At 57.2% G+C, this 21,119-nt stretch overlaps 1 protein-coding gene across 2 annotated transcripts in view; it reads right to left on the bottom strand.

Annotated features, from left to right (window-relative positions):
• The window catches only part of STARD8 (StAR related lipid transfer domain containing 8), a 60,061-nt gene extending 40,963 nt beyond the window's left edge, over positions 1-19,098 (bottom strand). The window contains exons 1-2 of one of the 2 annotated variants that reach the window (XM_080366227.1): positions 15,835-19,098; positions 11,378-11,411 (exon numbers count right to left, since the gene is read on the bottom strand). In XM_080366227.1, the coding sequence (XP_080222353.1) occupies positions 11,378-11,411; positions 15,835-15,879 (79 nt within the window). In that variant the 5' untranslated portion in view covers positions 15,880-19,098. Of the gene's footprint in view, positions 1-11,377; positions 11,792-11,946; positions 14,470-15,834 lie in introns of those variants that run through there. The other variant, XM_080366226.1, reaches the window with a different exon arrangement.
• Positions 19,099-21,119: the final 2,021 nt, after the last annotated feature.

Below are 21,119 nucleotides of genomic sequence, written 5' to 3'. Positions count from 1 at the left end.
TGTGGGGCTCAGCCCCCAGCTGCTGCCCCTGCTCCTGCTCTCACTTCACACACAGGTCAGTGGACCCGGGGTTGGCATCACACCTACCTCGATGACTGCCCCAAACTCTCACTGCTGTCCCTGCTCCGAGCACAGTGTTTGCAGTCGCAGCAGTGAGAGGTTTCTCGCTGGCTGAGTTCCCTGCAAAGCCTGCACGACTGCTAGACCCAGCTCAGAGAGACTCTGCTAGGGACCAGCCTGCACCTCAGCAGCTGCATCTCACGTACACCAGCTGTGACACCAAACCACAGCCAGGACCTGCCTGGCCAGTGGGTTTTGGTAGCCCCGAGCTCCCCCTGACCAGCAGCAACAATCTGTGACACAGACCAGGACATCTCAGGGGGACCTGCGAGACAGACACTGGGGAAGCCACAGTAGGGGACAGCTGAGCTCAGCCATGGGACAGCACAAGGAACCCAAGCTGGATATGTGCCTCCATGCAGCAGGACACCAAACAGCTGAGCCCACTGGGGAAGGTCCCCCAAGATGCTGCGCTCATTAAGGCCAGTTCCCAGCACCAGCCGTTAACATCTACTCACTGTAACCGGCACTGGGGAGCAAGTGCCCTTTTCTGATAAGGGATCCTTCAACTGGCTCGACAAACAGCTCTGCGCTGGGCAAGCATGCCCACATGGCGCGCGGACCCTGTCAATTATTAACCAAGCGGTAGAGGGAAGAGCAGCGGGCTGGTGAGACAGCCACCATGGGCATCATGACTGAGCAGACAGGGGCTGGGTGCTCCTGGACCCAGCAGTAGCTGCATCCCACAAGCCCAGGGATGGCATCCAAAGTCATCCCCAGAGGAGTATGAGATAGAGGAGGGATGAGCCTGGAGCATGGCAGAGCAAGGCCAGTGCAGCCCCGCACCGCCAGCAATCCCTTGTGCAGAACCATGTCAGAAATGCGTCAAATTAACCAGAAAGCAAACAGACAATGAGCACCTGCAAGCCATCACCTCCTGCACCTAAAAGAGAACTTATTGCTGCAAATGTAGGAAAAGACCCTGTCTCTTTAAATTTCCGTGCCCAGCCCCAGCAACCTGGAAAAGTTAATGTAAGTATCCGGAGATGACTTTCAGAAAGGCTCGAACAAGAAGGGTTATCGTGGCTCAATCATTAACTGGGCGGGAGACCCCCGGCCTTGCTGGAATGTGGCTGCACGCTGCTGGTCCTCCCTGGAGCACACAGGAGCTCGGCACAAAGGTTACCGGACGGCTCCTCCGCGCTCGCCACTGGCCCGGGGAAGGCTCCAACCGCTTTCCAGTGCAGCCCTTCTTCCAGCGCTAAATCCAATCAAACATCTCCTTCACACTTCCCAGCGGGGCTGGAAGAGCTTGTGGGCAAAGGGAAGTTGGGAAATGAGAAGACTCCAGTTCCATGCAGATGTTCCCGCTGCCGCACATGCCTCAGCTCCTGCCTCAGCTGGCCCCGGGCAGTTTCGGCAGCACCCATGGCTCAGGGTGCTGCTGCTCCAGGCAGCTCCTCTCGCCTCAGCGTGCCACTGCTGTGCCACCAGCACGGGCACAGCATGGGGCGGGCAGCCTCGCAAAACCAACATCATCCCAGCCTTTGCAGCCCGCATGCTGCCCCTGAAAGCCTTTTATACTGCAAAACCAGCTCAGCTTTCATCCCTGGGCTCTGGCAGTAGCATGCTTCACCAAATCTGGTGGGCAGAGGAATGGAGCAACATCTCCATTATCAGGCTGGCGGAGATGGAAGGAGATACTCGTGTTATGTGATACAACACTGGGCTGGGCAGATGAGCCCCGGGGAAGGTCCCACTGTCCCACAGGACCCTCGCAGCTCCCTGGCACTGACCATGCCAGGAGGCATTTCTCGCCCCCACAGCCTCCCCGCCAACACACTGCCTGTATTTGGAGGATTAAACTCCCACATACCTCCGAACATAAAAGCTCTTCCAAAAACACGCAAAGTGCAAATAAATGCAAGCCTGCAAACCCCTGCAACAGGCAAACTGTTTCAGGGTCTTCAAGCAATGAACAGCTTAAGGAAGAAGACTTGGTTCTCCTCTCTACTGGGGGATGATTTACCGGGTTCACCAGGCAAGCAAAGCCAGGGCAGCACCTGGCTTCCAGCAGCTCCCCTTCTGCCTCCCCACCACCACTGCCAGGCTCCACTGTGGCACAGAGGGGCCAGGCGACCTGCTCTTGGCACTGCCTGCAGCACCTGTGGGGCTCGGTGCCAGCCAACTTGCCAGCTTGTTCCTTCGGTGCAAAGTCATGCAGCAACCTCTGCTACACCCTCAGGGAAAGGGCAACCTATCTTTCCCCTGCCTGACTTCAAGTGACTTTGAGAACCTTGAAATCTTTTTGAAATTATTACAAAAACCAAGAGGAAGTACTGAAGCACCCTTAGGCATAACCGTGTTTTTTTATCTTACAAAACTAAACTGCTGGCACCCTGTCCCATGCATATGCTCAGTTTTGGACATTTGAGGCAATGCAGATGAGGAATGTTTAAGAGAAGCACTGGATTTTTTCAGCCAGTCTTTCATTAGAAAAGTATTTCCAGAGGAAGCACGAGTACATGAAGTGAATGTGAGTGCCGCCTCAGAAGCCAGGTTTGATACTTGCTCTGCACTGGGACTTGATGCTTTGTCACATACCAAAATTACTGACGAGCTTTTGGCATAAGGATGGGAGCTAATTTTTTCCCTACAAGAATGGAGCGAGGCTGATGGGGTTCACCATGCTCCCTGACCAGCTCACGGTGAGGAGCAGGCCCGCTGGGACATGTGTGCAGAGCAGCGAGTGGCTGCTGTGCCTGCTCCAGCAGCACTGCTACCTCTCTTAACTGCATTTCTGTTAAAATGTAAACAGAAAAAAGCATATTCATTGATAAGAATTCAAGTATGCACATGGAAAAGAATGCAAACTCCTGCCAATAACATCACGATACGTGCTGGGACATCCTGGGACCATACGAAGCTCTTTAAAAGAAGAGGTTCCTCTGCCCTCTGCACCAAGAAGCTGTTCCAAAACACAAACCACAAGACCAAACACACAAAGAGATGGTGTTTAAGTTAGTCACGATCAAAGAACCCCTGATAAAACAGCATCTCACCTTGGCAGCACGCTCCGACAGATCAGTGCTAGCTCACAACGTGACAAACTATGCACACACAGCAAACCGGCCCATTTCTACCGAAGGTCTCCAAGAGAAACGATTGACTGGGAACACGTGCCCACAGTGCCAGGAGCCTGCACGCCGAGTCCAGCCTCCCCCCGTTATAGCGAAAGGGCCGGATCCGAAGCCTCCTGACTGACGTCAATGCAGTTTTTCCATGAACTCACTGACTTTCTGGATCAGATGGAAAATCTGTGCTTCTCCAATCACCGCTTTAATTGTCAGTAATCCCAGCTAGAGGAGGGGGAAGAGTAGCCCTGAGAAACTCCAGGCAGCCCAAAACCCACAGCCAGCCTGTCACTGACATCGGCAAAAAGAAAACACCTTAACACCAACGTAGCATTGGGAAGCGGCATTCCTGTATTGCAGCACTGGATGCATCCCACCGAATGTGCATCCAGTGCTGCAATATTAGGAATGCCTGCTTCTCAGTGCTACGTTTTTCAAGGAGCTTTCTTATCCCCGACTTTGGCGACAAGCCCACCCGCACCCCCCATTCGCAGAGCACTGGGGTGCTGGCAGCGGACAGGCCAGCCACAGAACAAGCAGCTCCAGTGGAAGCTGCGGATTCTGGCCCCGCACGCTGCTGAGATTCCCGGGAATGACGGGGATCCAACTAACAGCTCCAGGGTATCAGGGAACACACCAGCTCCCAGCTTCCCCGGCTACAGCAAGAGCCCCCTCGCACCGGACCGTGTCTGCGCAGACACGCGGTGCCCAGCCACAGGTAACAGCCCCGCCGCGGCCGGCAGCGGCTCCATCTGCGGCGGAGCCCCCCGCAGCCGCCCCCCGCAGCCCGCCGGATGCCCCCCCAAACCCACCCCAGCACACGGGCCCCCCGCCCGCAGCAGGCGCGGGTGCGCATTTACCGTCAGGCTGTTGCTGCGCCGCCGTCAAACCGCGGGGCGGGCGGGGAGCTGAGCCCCGGCGAGCCGGAGGGGTGGGGGGTGGGGGGGGGGAGGGGGAGGAGGAGGATGGGGGGCCGGACCCCTTGTCCCCGGCGCCGCCGCGGGGGGGGTGTCGGGCTGTGCCTGCCGCGGCTCCGGCTGTTGTCGGTGTGAGCGCGGCCGCGGCAGGTGCGGGGCTCGGTCCGCCCCCGCGATCCGCCCGCCCCCGCGATCCCGCCGCCCCCGCGATCCCACCGCCCCCCCGGGGCCAGCCCGGCCCAGCGACGCGGTGGCGCTGCCGAGCCAAGAGGAGTCCCAGTGCCGGTCCCTAGTGCCGGTCCCCAGCAGCGAGGCTGAAGGTCCCAGGGCCGCTGCCAGGGCTGCGCAGGGACAAGCCAAACCCCGGAGCCGCAGCCGCTGCAGGCTGGGGAGGGGGCTGCCCACACCCCCCCGCCCCTTCCGCCATCGCCCTCCCTCCCCTCCCAGACTGGCAGCGGCAACTGCAGGGCCTGGCCTGGCCTCCCCTGGAGCGGGCTGGGGGCTCTAGGGCAAGGACACCAAGGAGCTGCAGCCCAATTGCGCTCCCACGAGGGTCCCTCAGGCTGCTCCCCCAGGACAGTTCCTGGACGGATGCCCAGTTGTTCCTAGCCCTCCCTGCCCATCAAAGCAAGCAGGTGGCAAAAGCCACAGCAAGGCACCAAGAGGCTGCTCTCATCAGACTTGTTTTCCCAAAAATCTGCACCCCCCCTGCTGCAGGGGATTTCCTTGCTGGGCAGGTACCACCTCAGCAGCCCAGGGTGAGGGAGATCCCCCCACGGTGCACGCCGTGCAGCCTGGCTTCTGGGTGCCAGATGTCAGGCAGGACCAGCCACTGACTATTTGCAAGAAGGCGAAGGAGAAAACGGGGATAGGGTCTGGAATAGGGGGAGCTAAGAGGTGGAAAAAACATTGTTTAAGGTGGACACGAAGGAAGAAAATTCAGGCAAAAGGGCTGAAGGTCAGGAAGCACCAGCCCGAGTGTGGAGGGAGAAGCAGAGAGGAGGGAGAGTGTGAGGGGAAGTGACAGGACGCTGAGCAAGAGGCTTGATAGCGAACACAGATGCAACACAGGGAGAGACAGGCAGTGGTTTGGCATGGGGTGACCAGAAAAGCAAGAGAGAGAGCAGGTACATTGCCACAAACCAGCTTTTCTCTTTAAATTACTTATTGGAGTGCTGCCCAAGCACCCTAACGTGTGAGGATCAAGGCAAGAAAACCAGGCTTTTTCCATTGTTTTGATAGTCTGAGAGGCTTTTGATGTACATCTCCTTCTTGCCTTCCTGAGCCCCAAGCTCCTGACCCTCCTCCCACCAACCTCCCAACTGCCTCTGCTCCCCCCCCCAGCCCTGTAGAGCCGTCTGCACACCACAGCCCTCGCCTCCGCAGGGAAGGGGCTCTCGGCAGCAGCCCTCTCAGTGAGGCCCTTGTTGACTTGGACGTCTCCATACAGCTTTGTGTGAGGGAGCCTCCTGCCAGCCAGAGGCCGGGCAGTGGGCAGGGGGTTCAAGGGCTCCTGCCGCTGAGGAGTGAGGAGCCAGTGCCACCGCCACAGTCAGCCCCGGCAAAGGGAGAGGCTGTTGATCGGTGCTGGTGGACATCAGTGGGAGGTCACTAAAAGCAATGAAGGCTGCAAGCACCCTGCTACAGAGCTGTAGGCAGACAAGGGGTCAGAGGGGGGGTCAGGTTACGAGGAACCCAGCTGAGCCTTGACCCCCAGAAGTAACCAACATCCACATGTGCTGCTCCCAGCTGCTGGGGAAGGTGACAGAAAGGGATGGAGGGTGAGCAAAACCTCTGGATGGGTGCACAGCCTTGGGGTGCTGACCGAGATTGCTATTTCACTCTGGCCATGTAAGTGGGAAAGGGGCAGAGGCAGAAAGACACAGCAGCATTCCCAGCGCAGGGAGCATGGCTGGGCAAGGGCAGAGCTCACAACCCTTCATGCTGCCAGGGGCTGCCTCTCGCCTGACACCGCGGTGGGTCAGAGCCGGTGGCCCCAGCAGCACAGTGATGGCCAGTGGAAAAAGCGCTCAGCACAAAGGAGGATTTCAAGCATTCTTCCACTCATTTCCTCATGCAGAGCAGGAACAGGGAGGGTGTGGGGGCAGAGAGGCAGGAAACCTCCCGGAGACACTGAACTATGAACAAAGAGGGCAGGACTGAAGCGCCGGGTGCCCACTTGTCCCGCTGACGCTTGGAAAGCCGAGGCTGTGCTGCCGGGACGGATGCTGGGAGGAGCAGAAATCGCGCATACTGCATGCTCCTCCCGCGCCGCCCCATGAATGAGCCACATTCACGCCTGGCGATATTAATAGTTCCCAGCATATTGCTGAGGAATGGCAGAGCGCCTGCAGGCTGTCCCGCCGCCTGCACAAGGTGCCCAGTGTGCGCCTGTGCACACGTGTCCGCTCACCCGGGTGCCTGGCAAAGGCATTAATGCGGGGGGACTGAAGGGATAGAAGAGCCTGGAGCGGGATGCTCGGGGAGCTGGAGGTGCCCTGCCCAGCACCTGGACAGCCACCACCAGCAAGAAGAGAGAGGCTGTTTAGGATGGTCCAAAGGGTGTTGCTGAGAAGGGACAAGAAAAAAATTCAACAAAGGCCTTTTGGGGCTGGCTGGATACTAGGAAAAAATACCAGGAAGGGTGAACAGGCTGGGGAGCTGCCTCTTCCTCCTCCCAGCAGGGAGGGCAGGAGCCACCCAGCTGCTCAGGACACCCAGACCTAAACCTGGGAAAGCTCCAGTAATGGGCTCAAAGGAGTAACTCTGGCCTGGCCCTTAGAGGGGACCATAAACGGGACCCCAGAAGAGCTGTGCCTACCCCAAGGCAGCCCCCCCCAGCCACACGCACTCAGCAAAAGCCAGTTTCAGTCCTGAGCTACCAGGGAAGGCAGCATCCAGATGCAGCCCAGCCCAAGCCACAGGTCAAGACATTTTTGGGAATCCATTCATGCTGCCCACACTGCAGCCTGGCTTCTGCTGCCCATGCTGCCCACTCGCCTGCCAGCACTCAAACCCTCCCCTGCTATGGGTGAGATCCAGCGAGAAAACTGGCCAGGCCACACTGCAGCTACGGGTGAAGGCTTATTCTGAGGAACAGATCACACCGAGAGATGCACACTGAACATCTCTGCCATGGCTGGGAAGCTCAGACAATACTGGTGCTGAAAAAGATGGATTATTGGGCCAGATCCACAGTTCCCCGAATTAAACACTCCCCAGCAGCTGAGGACAGAGCATCTCGGGTTGTGAAGGGCACAGGCGCAGATAGCTTATCCTGCCCAGATGGGGAGGAGGGCAAAGGGGGTGCTTCCACCCCCAGGGGGCTTCTGCCGGCTCCAGTGGGAAACCCAGGCTCAGCTGATAGGAGCTCACAGGGGCAAAGATGCTCAGAGACCCTCCCGGCTCTGCTACAGCACCTGCACAGGTCACATCAAGCGGCAAACCCTGTGAGGGGGGAGCCCGGGAGTGGGGCACAGGAGGGTCTGTCACAGGTAAGCAGCAATTTCAGTAATTTCACAAAGCCCAGCCCCTGGCAGCGCACCCCCACGCATGACACCTCCCATGCGTGACACCTCCCACACGCGACAAATTCCATGCGTGACACCTCCCACACGAGACAAATTCTACGTGTGACAAATTCCATGCGTGACAAATTCCACTAGGAATTTGCCGGGGGAAGGTCCCGCCAGGAGCGGGTCCCGCCGGGGGGGGGAGATGGGTCCCGCGTGGAGGGGGTTTGTCTCACAGGGGGGGTCCCCCACCGGGGGAGGGTCATGCGCGGGGGTGGGGTGGGTGGGTGTGCATGTGTGTCACGCGTGGGGGGCGAGTCCCGCCGGGGAAGGGTCCCACCGGGGAGGGGTGTCACACGTGGAATTTGTCACGCGTGGGAGGTGGCCACGCGTGGAATTTGTCACATGTTGAATGTGTCACGCGTGACACCTTCCATGCATGACCATCTCCCACGTGTGACACATTCCACACGTGACACCTCCCACGAGTGAAAAATTCCCACACGTGACAAATTCCCACATGTGACAACCTCATGCCTGGCTGCCCTGAAAGAAGCCATCAGCTCAGTCCCTGTCCCTCAGCAGCTAGAGGCAGCCACTACTTAATGACATTTGCAGAGCATGCTCCCGATCCTACTTCTGGAGGGGCCTGATGCTGCCGTCAGCAGGGATTTATTTGGAGGATGCCTTTTTCACCTTAATGGCTGGTCTGCAAGCCTTTCCTTTCTGCTTTGTCCAGAACAATACACGGGAAGTGAGTATCAGAGAGGAAGCGGAGGGTTGGGAAATCCATGGAAATCTGGCCCCAGCTGGGACTGCTCAGCCGTCCCACACAGCCTGGGGTTGCCTGCAGGAGGGGACCACACGGCAGTGCGAGGTGGGGTCCTGCCGCTGTGTGGGTAGCCCACTGTACAGCTTTGGCTGGTTTGTCTCAAAAATTGAAGTCCTGGGATTTTTCCTTCGATGCAAACTGTCTGAGAGACTGTGACTGCCCGTGGAGGTGGGTTAAGGGTGACAACTGTCCACCAGCTCCCTTGGCACTCGCTGCTGGCACAGGCATCGGCGATGCCCCACTGGGCTGGCAGCCGCTGCCGGGAGGAGACCGAGTCCCCATGTGCTCCAGCTGAAATGTTACCTCCAAGAAGGCAGATGACATCCAAGTTGTTTTCCACTGGGGAGCTGAGCACGGCATACCCAGCTATTTTAATAACAGTGGGAAGCTGCAGCGACTTCATACAGCTGGCATTCAGGGAAGGGGCCGTGGCAGCACAGCCCCAGCTCCTGGCTGCTCCAGGCAGGGACGGAGCCTGGGAGCTGGGAACGGTTCTGCCTGTACCTTGGGCAGCAGCTCCGGAGCTTGCTGGGTGTCCTGGGAGAGCCGCGCTACCATAGGGGGAATCAGGGCCAGGCTCTGGGAAGCAATGGAAAAGCCAGGAGAGGCACGTTCCCAACAATTACCAGGACAAACACAGAACCAACTCCATCCGGCCTCATGCCATTGTGTTGAGAGCTGAGGTCCTCTGGGCACCCACCCCAAGGAGACTAAAAAGTCATCAGGGAAGGGAATGATGTCTCCTGAGACCACTGTCTGAATGTTTCCTTAAGTGACCCATTTGTCAGAACAGCTTCTAGGGACAATCAGCTAAGAGGACAGCAAGCAACTGCACTGGCCTCTTCTCAGAGCTTCAAAAACCCCAGCAGAGGGTATGAACTGACCGCAGGTTGGCTCCAAGTCCAGCATGTGAAAGGCAGAGCTTCAACCACACTCCACCAGGCACCATGCTGTCGTGGACTGCAGTGATGCAGAGCAGCCCGCTACGGCTCCAGCCGATGCATCGAATCACAGGTGATAAATCCCTCAGCATAAAACCACGCAGCTGCTCACGTACACAAGGGGTCCTGCTTCTCCTGCCCTCAGACCCCTACACAAGCCTGACACCGTGACGGCTGAGCATCCCTCCAGCAGCATGGAGCTCATCAGGCTGGGATGTGGACGAGTGTCAGCTGGGTTTGTTGTGAATGTTGCTGAGCCTTCACTAGGAGAAACTTAGATTTTACAGGCAGTTTTAACCAAGGGGAAAAAAACCTGTAATCACTTTCCTCCCCAGAAGCCTAGCCATAGATGTGATCTGTAGGAGTCTTCCCTGCCCATTCCCTTGCACAGGGCTCTTTAACCCTTTTTAACAAGCTCTTGATTCTTAATCACTCCGGTGAAAGGGCCAGAGAGACCACCCAGGATTACCTCTGGAGCTCTGTTCACAAAGCACCTCTTGTTGCCCAGAGCTTTCCTGTGCTCCTGGGCTCCTGTGCTCACCTCACCCTTATGTGGGTGAAAAACATTGCCCTCTGATTAGGGGAACTGCTCGGAGATCCCCGGGCACATCCCACAGGCTCCCTGTAAGGCGGCATTTCCCTTTTCACAGCACTGGAGGCTCTGGCCAGCAGCATGGGCAGCACCGCTCCTCCCTTCACCACCAAGAGCCATCGGCTTCGGGGGCTGCTCTGAGCTCTGTGCCCGCGGCAGAGGAGCCAGCGCAGGGCAGAGGAGCACTCCAGGGTCCCTCCGCTTCCAGAGCTGCTGAGAGCCAGTGACACAAGCTGACTGTAGGGCTGGGCCAGGATTACTTCTGAAGATGACACTGAGCAAAGACTCTCCATGCCACCAAGCAGTGACGTTATAAAATACGGGACCTCTACCCATCTTTCCCACGAGCTGGGCCACGCTTGGCAGCAGGGCTGTTTCTCCAGGGTGGAACACAAGGGCAAAACAAGATCCAGAGCATTTCTTTGCAGTCGGCAAAGCAGCAGCCAGGACCGGCAGCACCGTTTCAGACACGCTTGGCAGTGGCTGCCCTGCAGTGTTCTTAAAACAAGCAGCTGGCTGTGCTCCATCTGGGAGCCCATAGCCCCGTCCCCATCCCTGGTCCCCAACCTCACAGGCACACACCTCCTCCTCTTCCTCCCGCAGACTACCAGCCCCCAGCCTCGCCAGCACCCACAAGCCTCCCATGGCAGGGTGGCCCCGACCCCCAGCCTTTTCCCCCACCTTTGCAGAGGGATAGTTAGAGCAGAAGCAGCCCATGGACACATGCACAATAACCATGGATCAGTCCAGCTGTCACTGGTGAGACATCTCAATCACACAAAGCTGAGGTGGCTGCAAGCCAGGGGAGACCCTCCTCCTTCCTATGGCATGGCAGTTTCCAGGCTCTGCAACTCCTAATGAGATTATCTGTGGAGCACAAAGTTGTTCACCCACAAAGAAGAGAAGAATTGAAAAGGAAAGAGAAAGGAGCAGAGCTGCTGCAGGGCTGTGCTGTGCTTGTTGAACGGCTCACCACGTTGGCACAGCTATGACAGCGCACACACGCCAGCAATGGGGCTCATGCCTCTCTGCAGGACTCCTCTGCACACACAGCAGCTGGGATTTCATGCCACTACCTGGTGATTACTGCAACATATGGCCAAGCCGCAGTTGCAGGCAGAGTGGGGAAGGGATGGGGCAAAAGAGGGGCTGGGCATGTCTTGTGGGGGTGCCTGCTGGGGACCGAGCTGGGGCTGGTGGGTGCCCTGGCTGGCAGTGCCTCACACCTATTGCCTTTGCTACCCCTTTGAAAAACAGAAGTTTAGGGGGAAAATCATAGCACTGGCAGAATAATCCGGTAGCCCAGCAAGGGGACAGACCTCTTCCCGTAACCCCTGCCCACCCCAAAGCAAAGGCATTCCTACCCCAAAAAACATTGTCGCAGCTTACCTGCATCTTTTTTATCTTCTAGCAATGTGAAGCACTGTGAAAACAAAGAAAAAAAGAACAGAAATAATTTCGTTATCCTTTTGATTTTCACATTCATGGACTCCTACCACTCACACTTATGTTCAGTCCCCACTGCAGCCTCCCCTCTGCCAGGAGAGGGGCTGCCACTGGCAGTGCTTGCTGCAGCTCTAAGGATAAGCAGAGTTCTAGCAAAGGCCACAGCACTGGGCAAATGCAGTGTGCCCAGCATGCGTCCACCACCATGGCTCCCGGCCTGCTGGAAGCCATCGGAGGAGGAACGGCAGCCAGGACTAGGAGCTCTGCATCCATGGGGCAGGCGAGGGAGCCAGGGAGAGAGATGGGGCTGGAGAGATGGACCTTTCTGCCTGACAGCTTCACAAGGATGCTGCAAAGCTGCCAGAGAAGAGACAGGGCTGTCAGACCCACAGCAAGGGATAAAAACAGAGGTTGGAGGACGCAGTCTTTTCCTCCCAAAGCATGGACCGTGGTGCTCTGCTCTGCACCATAGGTGACACCCTTGAGCCATCCACAGCCCATGCACCACCCACCGTGCATCACACCCATGTCCGCTCCTATGCTGGAGCTGGGCCTGGCTCTGGACCCTCTGATGGGGAAGCTGTGGGGTAGACCCTCACTCTGGTGGAGGAAGCACTGGGCTGGTGTCCCCCCGAACATGTCCCTTGGTACCTGTGCAGCTGCACAGATGGCAGTGGAGATGTCCATAATTTAATCGCAGCAGGTCTGGAAGCAGAGCATACAAAGGTGCCTGCAGGCACGGAAAGGCAACAATAAAGAAAGGAGGAAAATAAAAAAAAGAAAAGCTGAAAGCTGGGTGGCCTCTCGCTCCCCAGGCCTCTTCATGGGCACAGCACCCAGGGTGGGGAAGGGGCCACCAGCACCACGCACAGGGGCTGCCTCTTGCCTGGGGATAGTTTATGTGGGGGCAAAGCCAAGGGAAATGGGATTTACAGACAGCAGAGCCTCGCCAGCACATGGGAGGTGACAGCAATTTGCACGGAGGTGGAGGTGGCGGAGGGTCCTGGCACTGCCCAGGTCCCAAGGCAAGCGCAGAGCCCGGCAACCTCCCCACGCCCCTCCCCAGACCCTGGCGAGCCCCCCACAGCACAGCCGCAGCCCTGCCGAGCAGGGCCAGAGGTGCCGGCAGGGCAGCGGGATCGCTGCAGGAATGCAGCGCTGCTGAGCCGGCCTTTCCCACGGGCCACCCGGGAACCCTCTTCCTGCCCGGGCAGCAGGGCTGGGGATGACCCGGGGCGGGGGGACTTAACCATCTCCCTGCTGCCAGGCTTCTGCCACAGCACCTGCCCAAGAGGTGCCCTTCAGCAGGACGAGGGCTACCACTGCAACCTCACAGCATGCCCGCGTTTGCATGGGGAGGCCACCGGTGTCCTGTGGCTCGTTTGGCATTGCTGAATCTGTTCCCACTGGGGAGGAGTGCAGGGAGCCATGGCTCCAGCGGTGTGCTCGGCTCTGTCCTCCTCAGCAAGCGCCTGGGCAGACGCCTGAGCCCCAACCTGGCAGCATGTGGGCAACTGGAGAGCATCAGGGCTGAAAATGTTTGGACAGGGAGATGATCACTGGGACACCTATCATGTCTGTTATCACAAGCTCTGAAAACATCAGCCTTGCAGCCAGCACATGCAGTTGATGCCCACGGAGTGGGAGCAGGGCTGGCAGGGGTGAGGTAGGGCTGCTCTCCCAGCCCACAGCAAGGGCAGGGATAGCCGGTCCCAGTGCTGAGGCTGCTATGGGGAGCCGTCTCTCCCCTGCTGTCATGTCTTAGCCCTAATGCCTTTTTCCCATGAAATCTTTCACCAGCCACAGCTCCACCTCATTTAACCTGGAAAGCTTTAATCCCACAGACAGAGCCCTGCATGTTTCTCCCTCTCCAAGAAATTCCTCCGCTGTTCAGGGCAAGTAGCTGAGCAACACTGGCACGGGGAGGAAAACGGGAAACCAGGCTGAAGCAGAAGCCTCAGCTGCATGCGAGACCATCAGTGCTCACCAAGGGAAATCAGAAAGGTGGTGTTCTCTGTCCCTTCGGCTTCCTGGGGGGCCAGCTGGCCCCGAAGCCCACCCAGTTGCTCGGGCCTGGGAGCAGCTCTTGGCTCCAGATGGGTAGAGCCGCTCCCCAGCTGCTCCTCTCCCAAAGCCTCCTAGTGGCTTGTCCAGCACTTGTGGGACCCAGGCAGGCATCAGCCAGGTCTTGTTTGCTTGTGGGGGGCGGCTGCTGTAGAATTGAAGTGGAAATATGGAAACAGAAGTCTGCCAATAGAAGAAGAGAGAAATGAAGTGTCCACCAGACTTGTGTTGCTGCAGGCAGAGCAATGGGAAGCTTAAAACCAGCACAGGGAACTGCACGAAGAGCACAACCACTCCCAAACTTAGAAAGAAGGTTCCTGTAACATCTAACAGGGAGACCCTTAGCTCCATTTATCTGGGGTTTTGTGATGCCATGTTTGACAAGACCCTCATGGGCTGAGATAACGAGGGAGCACAAAAATCAGAAACATCATTTTGGCCCTCGCCTCTGAGCATCCAGAAAGAGTCCCCATCCTTCACTGCTGGGCCACCGGTCCAAGGGAAGCACCACTTTGCCTACACTTACTGAAACAGATTATTTTTTTTTCCCCATGGCAGGTAGCTGGAGGTGGTGAGCTAAGGGGCTTGCACCCTTGTTCTGCTCACGCGGAGTGTAAAGGCCACCTATCTCATGGCAAAGAGTCAAATACCAAATACCTCCTGGAGCCTCTGATTGCCTAGTGTTTCCCTTGTCACAGTCCCCTGGCCATGATACCGCAGTGCCTGGGGTGACAGTGAGGAGGAACTGCCCCAGACTCAAAGGACAAATTTACTCCCAGACCCATGAATGACTTTTGCCCACACTCCGTCCCCACACTGCTCCAGGCATCCTGCAAAAGTACAAATATCAGCTTAATTAGTAAATTCGGAATGTTCAGATGGGCAAGTATCCTCAGACAGGGAGGGAGGCCAGGAATGTGTCGGGGTGGGGAGATGCCCTGTGTGCTGCCCGGGGCTGCAGCCAGAGGAGCAGCTGCAGCCGGCGGCGGGGGGATGGGGTGGGGGGGGCGGGGGGATGGGGACAGCGAGGGCAGAAGCCATGTCACAGTTATCAGCAGCTCTCTGCCACCTCCCTGCCACCCATGCCCACTCGGCCCCTTGTCTGGCTTGAGGTGACAGGCTGAAGCCAGCCATCTGCTGGTTGCCTTCAACTTCACCAAAGTCAGCGGGTGTCGGGCACCCCAGCGCGGGCCACGCTGGACCCTTTGGGGGCTGCAGCTCTGCAAGGTGGGATGCAGGACCCGGGCTCCGTCTCCGTGCTACCATGAGCACGCTGGCAGTGACAACACGCAGCTCGTGGGGACAAGGAGGGTTAACAAGGACTTGCTAAACTCTCTGGAGACAGCTGGGATAAGACAGCTACTAATATTATTAATGAATTTCACAAATGTCATTTTTAGATGTAACTATTTTAAGCTTTGCTTGAAACCCCGGGGGAACAGCATGCATTCCACATTGATTTCACCATGGCAGATCCACTTGCTTGACACAGCCCGGTGCACAGCGCGGCTTGTAAAGGGATTTTACTGCTTTTTCCAGTCTGAAGCTCCTGAGACCCATACTCACACCACCTCCAAAATCTACCTAGCACACGTACCACCACATGGAACAGGCTGTGATACAATGAAGCCAACACAGCAAACAAGGGCAGTCAGAGAGAGAGAGAGTTGCACACTATTAAGGCGACAGATGAGGAATTAAACCCAAATGAAAAATACCAGATGCCGCAAGAACCACTGCTGCAGGAAATTAAAAACTCAAGGCCTCCAGTCTTGCTGTTCCTTTGTCATCCCACTCGCAGCCGCCCCATCCCTCCAGGTCAGCAAAGCCCAGCGTGGTCCTGCTGTCATGCCAGCAGCCTCCAGGTGAGCCCCCATTTGCAGGGGTGCCCCCAGCCCAGCTGCACCACCCAAGCTGTGCCATGGCAGGACCCAGCCTGGCCTGTGCTGACCGTGCCAGGCGGCTGGCAGCACACACAGCCCACTGATAATTGCATTATAACCATAGCACCCATGCACACACCGGTGTTTGGCCAGGTGCAGCACCCTGCCTGCCCTCAGCGCTGCTCATGCCGGGGCACGGGTAACCTGGCTGGTGGGTAGTGGGTGAGCGTAGCGTGCATGGACCAATGCATCACATGCAGCCCATCCAAAATTAACCTTTCACATTGCGTGTGGGGCATCAACACGACATCCCTCTGGAGCAGATGTCAAAAGCACTGTAAGCAAGCCCCAGCCCCTCCAGAGATGCCTCCCCCGCTGTCCCTTCTGGCAGCTTCTCCTGAAATTAGGAGGCTGTCAGAAAGATGGACACCATTCAAATAGACAGTCCCTTACCTTGGCTCTTTTGAAGCAAGCCCAGAAAAAATCCAGCAATGGCATGATGGGCTGGGCAGGGGGTGGCAGACACAGAGCCCCCCTAGACCGCAGCCCCAGGGAGAGCCCACGCCGGCACTCCCATGGGTGCTGCCTGCGGCAGGCAGCGGGCAGAGCCCAGTGCGGGCAGAGCCTAGTGCGGGCAGAGCTGGCGCAGGCAGGGCGGAGGGAGGGAGGGAGGGAGGAGGCAGAGCTGCCTGCGGAGGCGGGCCAGCGATTCAAACCCTGCACCGTTACTCAGTTGGTTGTGAACAGGCTTGGACAGCGATTGAAATTCCCTGAAGATTGTGAGTTTTAAACAGCTCCAGGCTTTCCTTCCTGCCTCAAACACACCAAGCAGTGCTCCCATTCCCAGGCAGTGGGAAAAGAAACGCCCCCAGAGCAGGAGAAATGGGAGTCTGGCTGTCAAAGGCACATGTAGGACATTGGAAACCCAAACCCCAAACAGTTTAGCTTTTGACTCCAGCCCCAGCAGCGGTCACAGCTGCGCTCGAGAGGGCTCCTGACGCTCTCCCCCTCCGAGGGACAAGCTGTACCCACGCAGTCACACCATCATGCCCGGATGCCCCCGCACTCCGCTGTGGCCAGCCTCACACAGAGCAGCAGGCACCGCTTGGCAAGCCTGCAGGTCTGACCCCAGCAGGGAGAAAAACATAAGGAAAAAGTACTCCCCAGTCATCAAATGTGGCCTAGCCATTCGCTCCGGCTCCATTCACTGCTCCTGAGCTCCCTTCCGCAAACATGTGGGTGAGCTTAGCATTTGTTTGCAAGAAGGACAGTGATAAAAGGCAATGCCACAAGCTTTTGTTCGAGCCATCCAGTGCACAGGGCCCCCCCAGGCTAGAATCTTGCAGGCACATAAGAAACCCCCACCAAGTGGTGTTATATGTGATCATTTCAGAAAAAGCTATGGCAAGTTGATGCCCAGTGACGCCCGGGCTGAGCCACGCTCCCACAGGACACGCGGTGGATGCCCAGCAAGCTGGCGGCACCGCTCCTGCCCACCACCCACCCCAGACTGGTGCCTGGCTCCATGCGTCCCAGGGGCCGATCCTGCCCGTGCACAGCCCTGGGTCCATGCATGCTGATAGCAGGTGGGTAGCATGTGCTGGCGCGCAGGAGCGTGGTGGCTTCTCCCCCCGGACAAGGTGCCATTTGTAGTGCAATACCCCAGCAACTGGTGCACGCAGCAGCTGAGCCTGCTGCCAAATGTCAGTGAGGGCAGAGCAGGATGTGATGCTGGGCCCCCCCAAAGCAGGACCAGAACCTCTGCAGACAGCTGCTGCCCATCCTGGGGCCACCTCTGCCGCTTTTTCCTGCCTGTCACCAGTGCCAAGGAAGACAGGACCGGCAGGGAGAGGAGCAGAGAGCAAACCAAGCATGAGTGAGCTGTGGCTGGTGGGACATGGGTTGGTAGCAGCGCAAGCACAGGACGTCCCAAGGGTGCAACAGCTCCTCCTGGCCACCACCACTGCTGGGCCAAAGGAGTGTGCTTGCACCCCAAACCTCTGCTCCAGCAGGATCGGTGCCAGTCTTGCTGGTGCTCTCCTCACCAAAGCAGAGGGCACAGTCACAGCTCATGGGAAGCAGGAGCAGGGAGATAAGGCAAGGACATGAGCATGGAACACAATGACACAGCAGCCTGGAGAAGATGGCACAGGGCGCTGCCACTCATGTAGCATCCCCAGGCCCGCCTGGATCTGCAGTGCTGCCCTGGTGGCATTGGCATGGCACTGGCATGGCCCCAGCAGCAGCACACAGGCGGTGTCAGCCCCAGCCCCAGCTGCCTCCTTCCATCTCCCCCTCGCTCATTTCTCAGTGGGTTTTGGCACCACTCCCGGGCTTGGCATTGGCTGCAGCTCCTCTGCTGTGTCCCCGGCATTACTGGGCCAGCACAGCAGGGCTGGGGGCACCGCAGCACAGTGTAAGCTTTGCGTGTCGGCCTCTTTTCTCCTCCTTTAAACACCTGGGGCTGGGAAGTCAGTCTCACCTCTATGGCACGCTTGCCTGCTGTCACCTTTCCTACGAGCGTTTTACCCATAGGAAGGTACACACAGGAGTTAAAGGCACCTTCCATAACTCACTCACTGCTGCTTCACAGGACACAGTTTTTATTCCAAGGACTTGCAAATAGTTGCCGGCAGTGAAATAAGGCAGCTGGGACAAGTGCCCATTTCCAGAGGTCCCATTCAGCTTTCTGGGTACCGCTGCCATAGTGCTGAAGCTGCCAGGGGACCTGCCACTGCGGCAGGGCCACCAAAAGGCATCACCACTACAGTCTCCTGCAAAAGTCCCTCACTGCCATCATCACTCCAGGTGACCTGGGAAGACTTCTCTATACTTCTTACTGGCTTTCTCCTCAGAAAGGCATCCCCTGCAGAACACCCAGCCAGACCAGCAAGCGGGCAGGGGCACATGCGTGTGCATGAGCCAGCAGGTACCTAGACCTCCTGCCCTCAGTGTGGTTTTGGTGCAGGAGACACACTCCTTCCTTTCCATCTCTGCCAGAGCTGGGGCTGAAGGCAGCTGTCACAGGAGGGACCGTCCCTGCAGGGACAGCGGCACTGCTGGGCTGTGCCCCGCTGGGCTCCTCTTCCCACCAGGGGCTCACCTGTCAGCACTGCGCTCTGCTTCGGGGGCAGGACAGGCAACTGCCTGTGTCAGTAGCAGTCAGGTGTCGAACAGCCATCCCCAAGGGAATCACAACTGACCAACAAAGATGGCTCTACCCTGCCAAAACCAGGAAAGTCCTTGCAGAAAATGGGGCAGCCCCACAGATTTAACCATAACTACACCAGCCCACCAGAAAGGCACTCCTGGAGAAATGACCCCACCAGCACCTCACTTCACTGCTTGGTCTGGCAGCATGAAGTCCTTCTTCCACTTCCTCCAAAAGCAAAAAGCCCTAAATTAGTGCAAATAGAAGAAAGCTGTCTCCTTCCCAGGGCCTGGGAGACAAACCACAGAGGCTTCTGCATACTTGCATAGCTCCTTCCTATCCAGTCATCCCAAAAGCATTCAAGTAATTTTAAATCTAGGATCCCTCTTTCAGCACACGAGGATACCAGCTGAGGTAAGAATAGGTCCTGGGGACTGGATCCACTGTGAAGTGGCTGAAGCCTGTACACACCAAGTGTGTATTTCTGCCAAGAGATGCCAGGACACAGACTCCACTGCTGCATTTGTCTCTTCCCAATATTTCTAATGTACCAGCTCCACAGGCATCTACAAGCAAAAGAAAAGCAATTTCTATTAATTTTATATGTATATATATGTATGTATCACTGTCACCTTCAGACTTACATGAAAACCCATTCTATACTTGAGTTTGTTTTAAAAGGCTGATTCTAAGGAGAACTCTACACATTCACTAGGAGTTTTCCACATGGTGAATGCCAGCCCTGCTCCATCCGCTGCCCACAGTGCCCAGAGCTGGGACAGACACCAGGATGCTCACCAACCAGACCCAGCACTGTGACAAACACCTTGCTTTCTCTGTAAGTCACAGGACAGGACCAGTATTTTGTAGAACAGGTACAGCCTTTTCTCACAACAGCTCATCCCCCAGAGGATCCCATGTCACCTCTGAACAGCCCTGCGGCCAGCAGCTATTCCTGTCCCATTGATGAGCTATTGCTGTCATGGCTGTTGCTCAACAGCACCAGGCGCAGCATTAATAACAATTAGCGTTAATAACAGCTAAAGGCTGCAGCCTGCCAGGCAGCGTCCTCGTCGGCAAGAGAAGCCACCATCACTGCTGGTACTGTTTCCGAGGGCTGGCTCCACTTCTTCTGGAAACTGTGGGGCATCTGAAGAGGTGTGAGCAGGGGGCAAGCTCCGCCGTGCAGCGAGCAGCCCCGTTGAGCCATTAACATGCAGTGATTTTCCACTTGCCGCTGTATGCAGGCATTTCCCTGAGGTCGGGAAGGGAGCAGCTACTGCAGAGCAGGCTTTTGCCCTATTAGCATAGCAGGAACAGTAACCCTTTTCTTTTAATAATGCTGAATTGCTGGGCGGGTGATGCTGGGGCAGGGCTGGCAGCGCTGGACTGGGGCTGTGACACTGTGTGCATGGCCAGAGAATGTGAGATGGAGAAGACTTAAGACCTGCTGCCCATGGGAAGCATCACCAGGGTGGCTGCAGGGACTGTGCCTTTGTGAGGACAGGGCTGACCCCTCCTGCACTGGACCCGCCCTGCTGTGGCCCTGGGTGAGGGGCTGCAGGGGCTGTGCTGGGGAGATCCAGCACACACGGCTGGGGCTCAGATGCCAGCCCTAGCACAGACCTCGGCTCCAGCCCAAGAGGCCAGGGGTCTCTGCCAAGATGGGTGCCCTGGTATTAAAGATGCATCAGGCACCACAGTGGCTGGACCACAAGAAGCCTGCCGAGACACGTGAACATCAAAGAGCAGCAGAAGACACCCTCCTGTGCCTGCTGTCCCACGGCTGCCCCATGCTGCAGAGAGCTCCCTGCCTGCCTGCCACCACTGCTTTACCCTTAAAAAGTTCCTCATTAAAAATAATCTCAGTGTGTGTGCTCCAGTCTCCAACAGTGCATTCAGGAACATGAGAAAACTGTTCAAATCTGTGTATTATTTTTTTTAACAGATGAGAGTCTAAACTGTTTGGTTTTGATTGTGAAAACAAACCATTCAAACAGATGTCATCTCTTGGAATAGGTACCTAATTTTGTCACTCATAATGGGGCTCCTGGCCTTTGCTGCTCAACCAGGCATTGCCAAACGTCCCTGGGCAGGCAGGGAACCATGGCTCTGCCACCCACCCGCCCTGGGCGGCACGTCAGCCCCGCTTGCCAGAGAGTACTGCCCTGGGAGGTGGCGGGCAGCGCCAGGAGCAATGCCGTGGGACGGGATCAGTACAGGAACAGTTTTGACCAATGCAGGCTTGATTATGAAAGATCTCCATCCAGCGTGATCAGCCTTGACACACAAAGAGGCCATTTAACAATAAAGGAGAGTTATTGCCAGCAGGGCAGTTGCTGCTTCTACTTTGAGGAGCGACAGACAGGCTATGAATGTACCGCCTGGGCTGGTGCTGTGACCAGGACAAGGGGAAATGCCCTGGCCTTTGCCCGTGGGGCACACACCACTCACCCGGCAAACCAACCTGTTCCTTGTGCTGCCACCACTGCATGTGCACCCCTGTGCAGGGCTGGAGCAGGGCGCAGGGGCACACGGCTGGCTCGGCTCCCGCCTGGGCGCAACGCACCACTGCTTTGGGCAGGTT

This window comes from Falco punctatus (assembly GCF_963210335.1).
Source record: "Falco punctatus genome assembly, chromosome: 15".
NCBI lineage: Eukaryota > Metazoa > Chordata > Aves > Falconiformes > Falconidae > Falco > Falco punctatus.
This window is presented reverse-complemented; position numbering and strand designations above follow the sequence as displayed.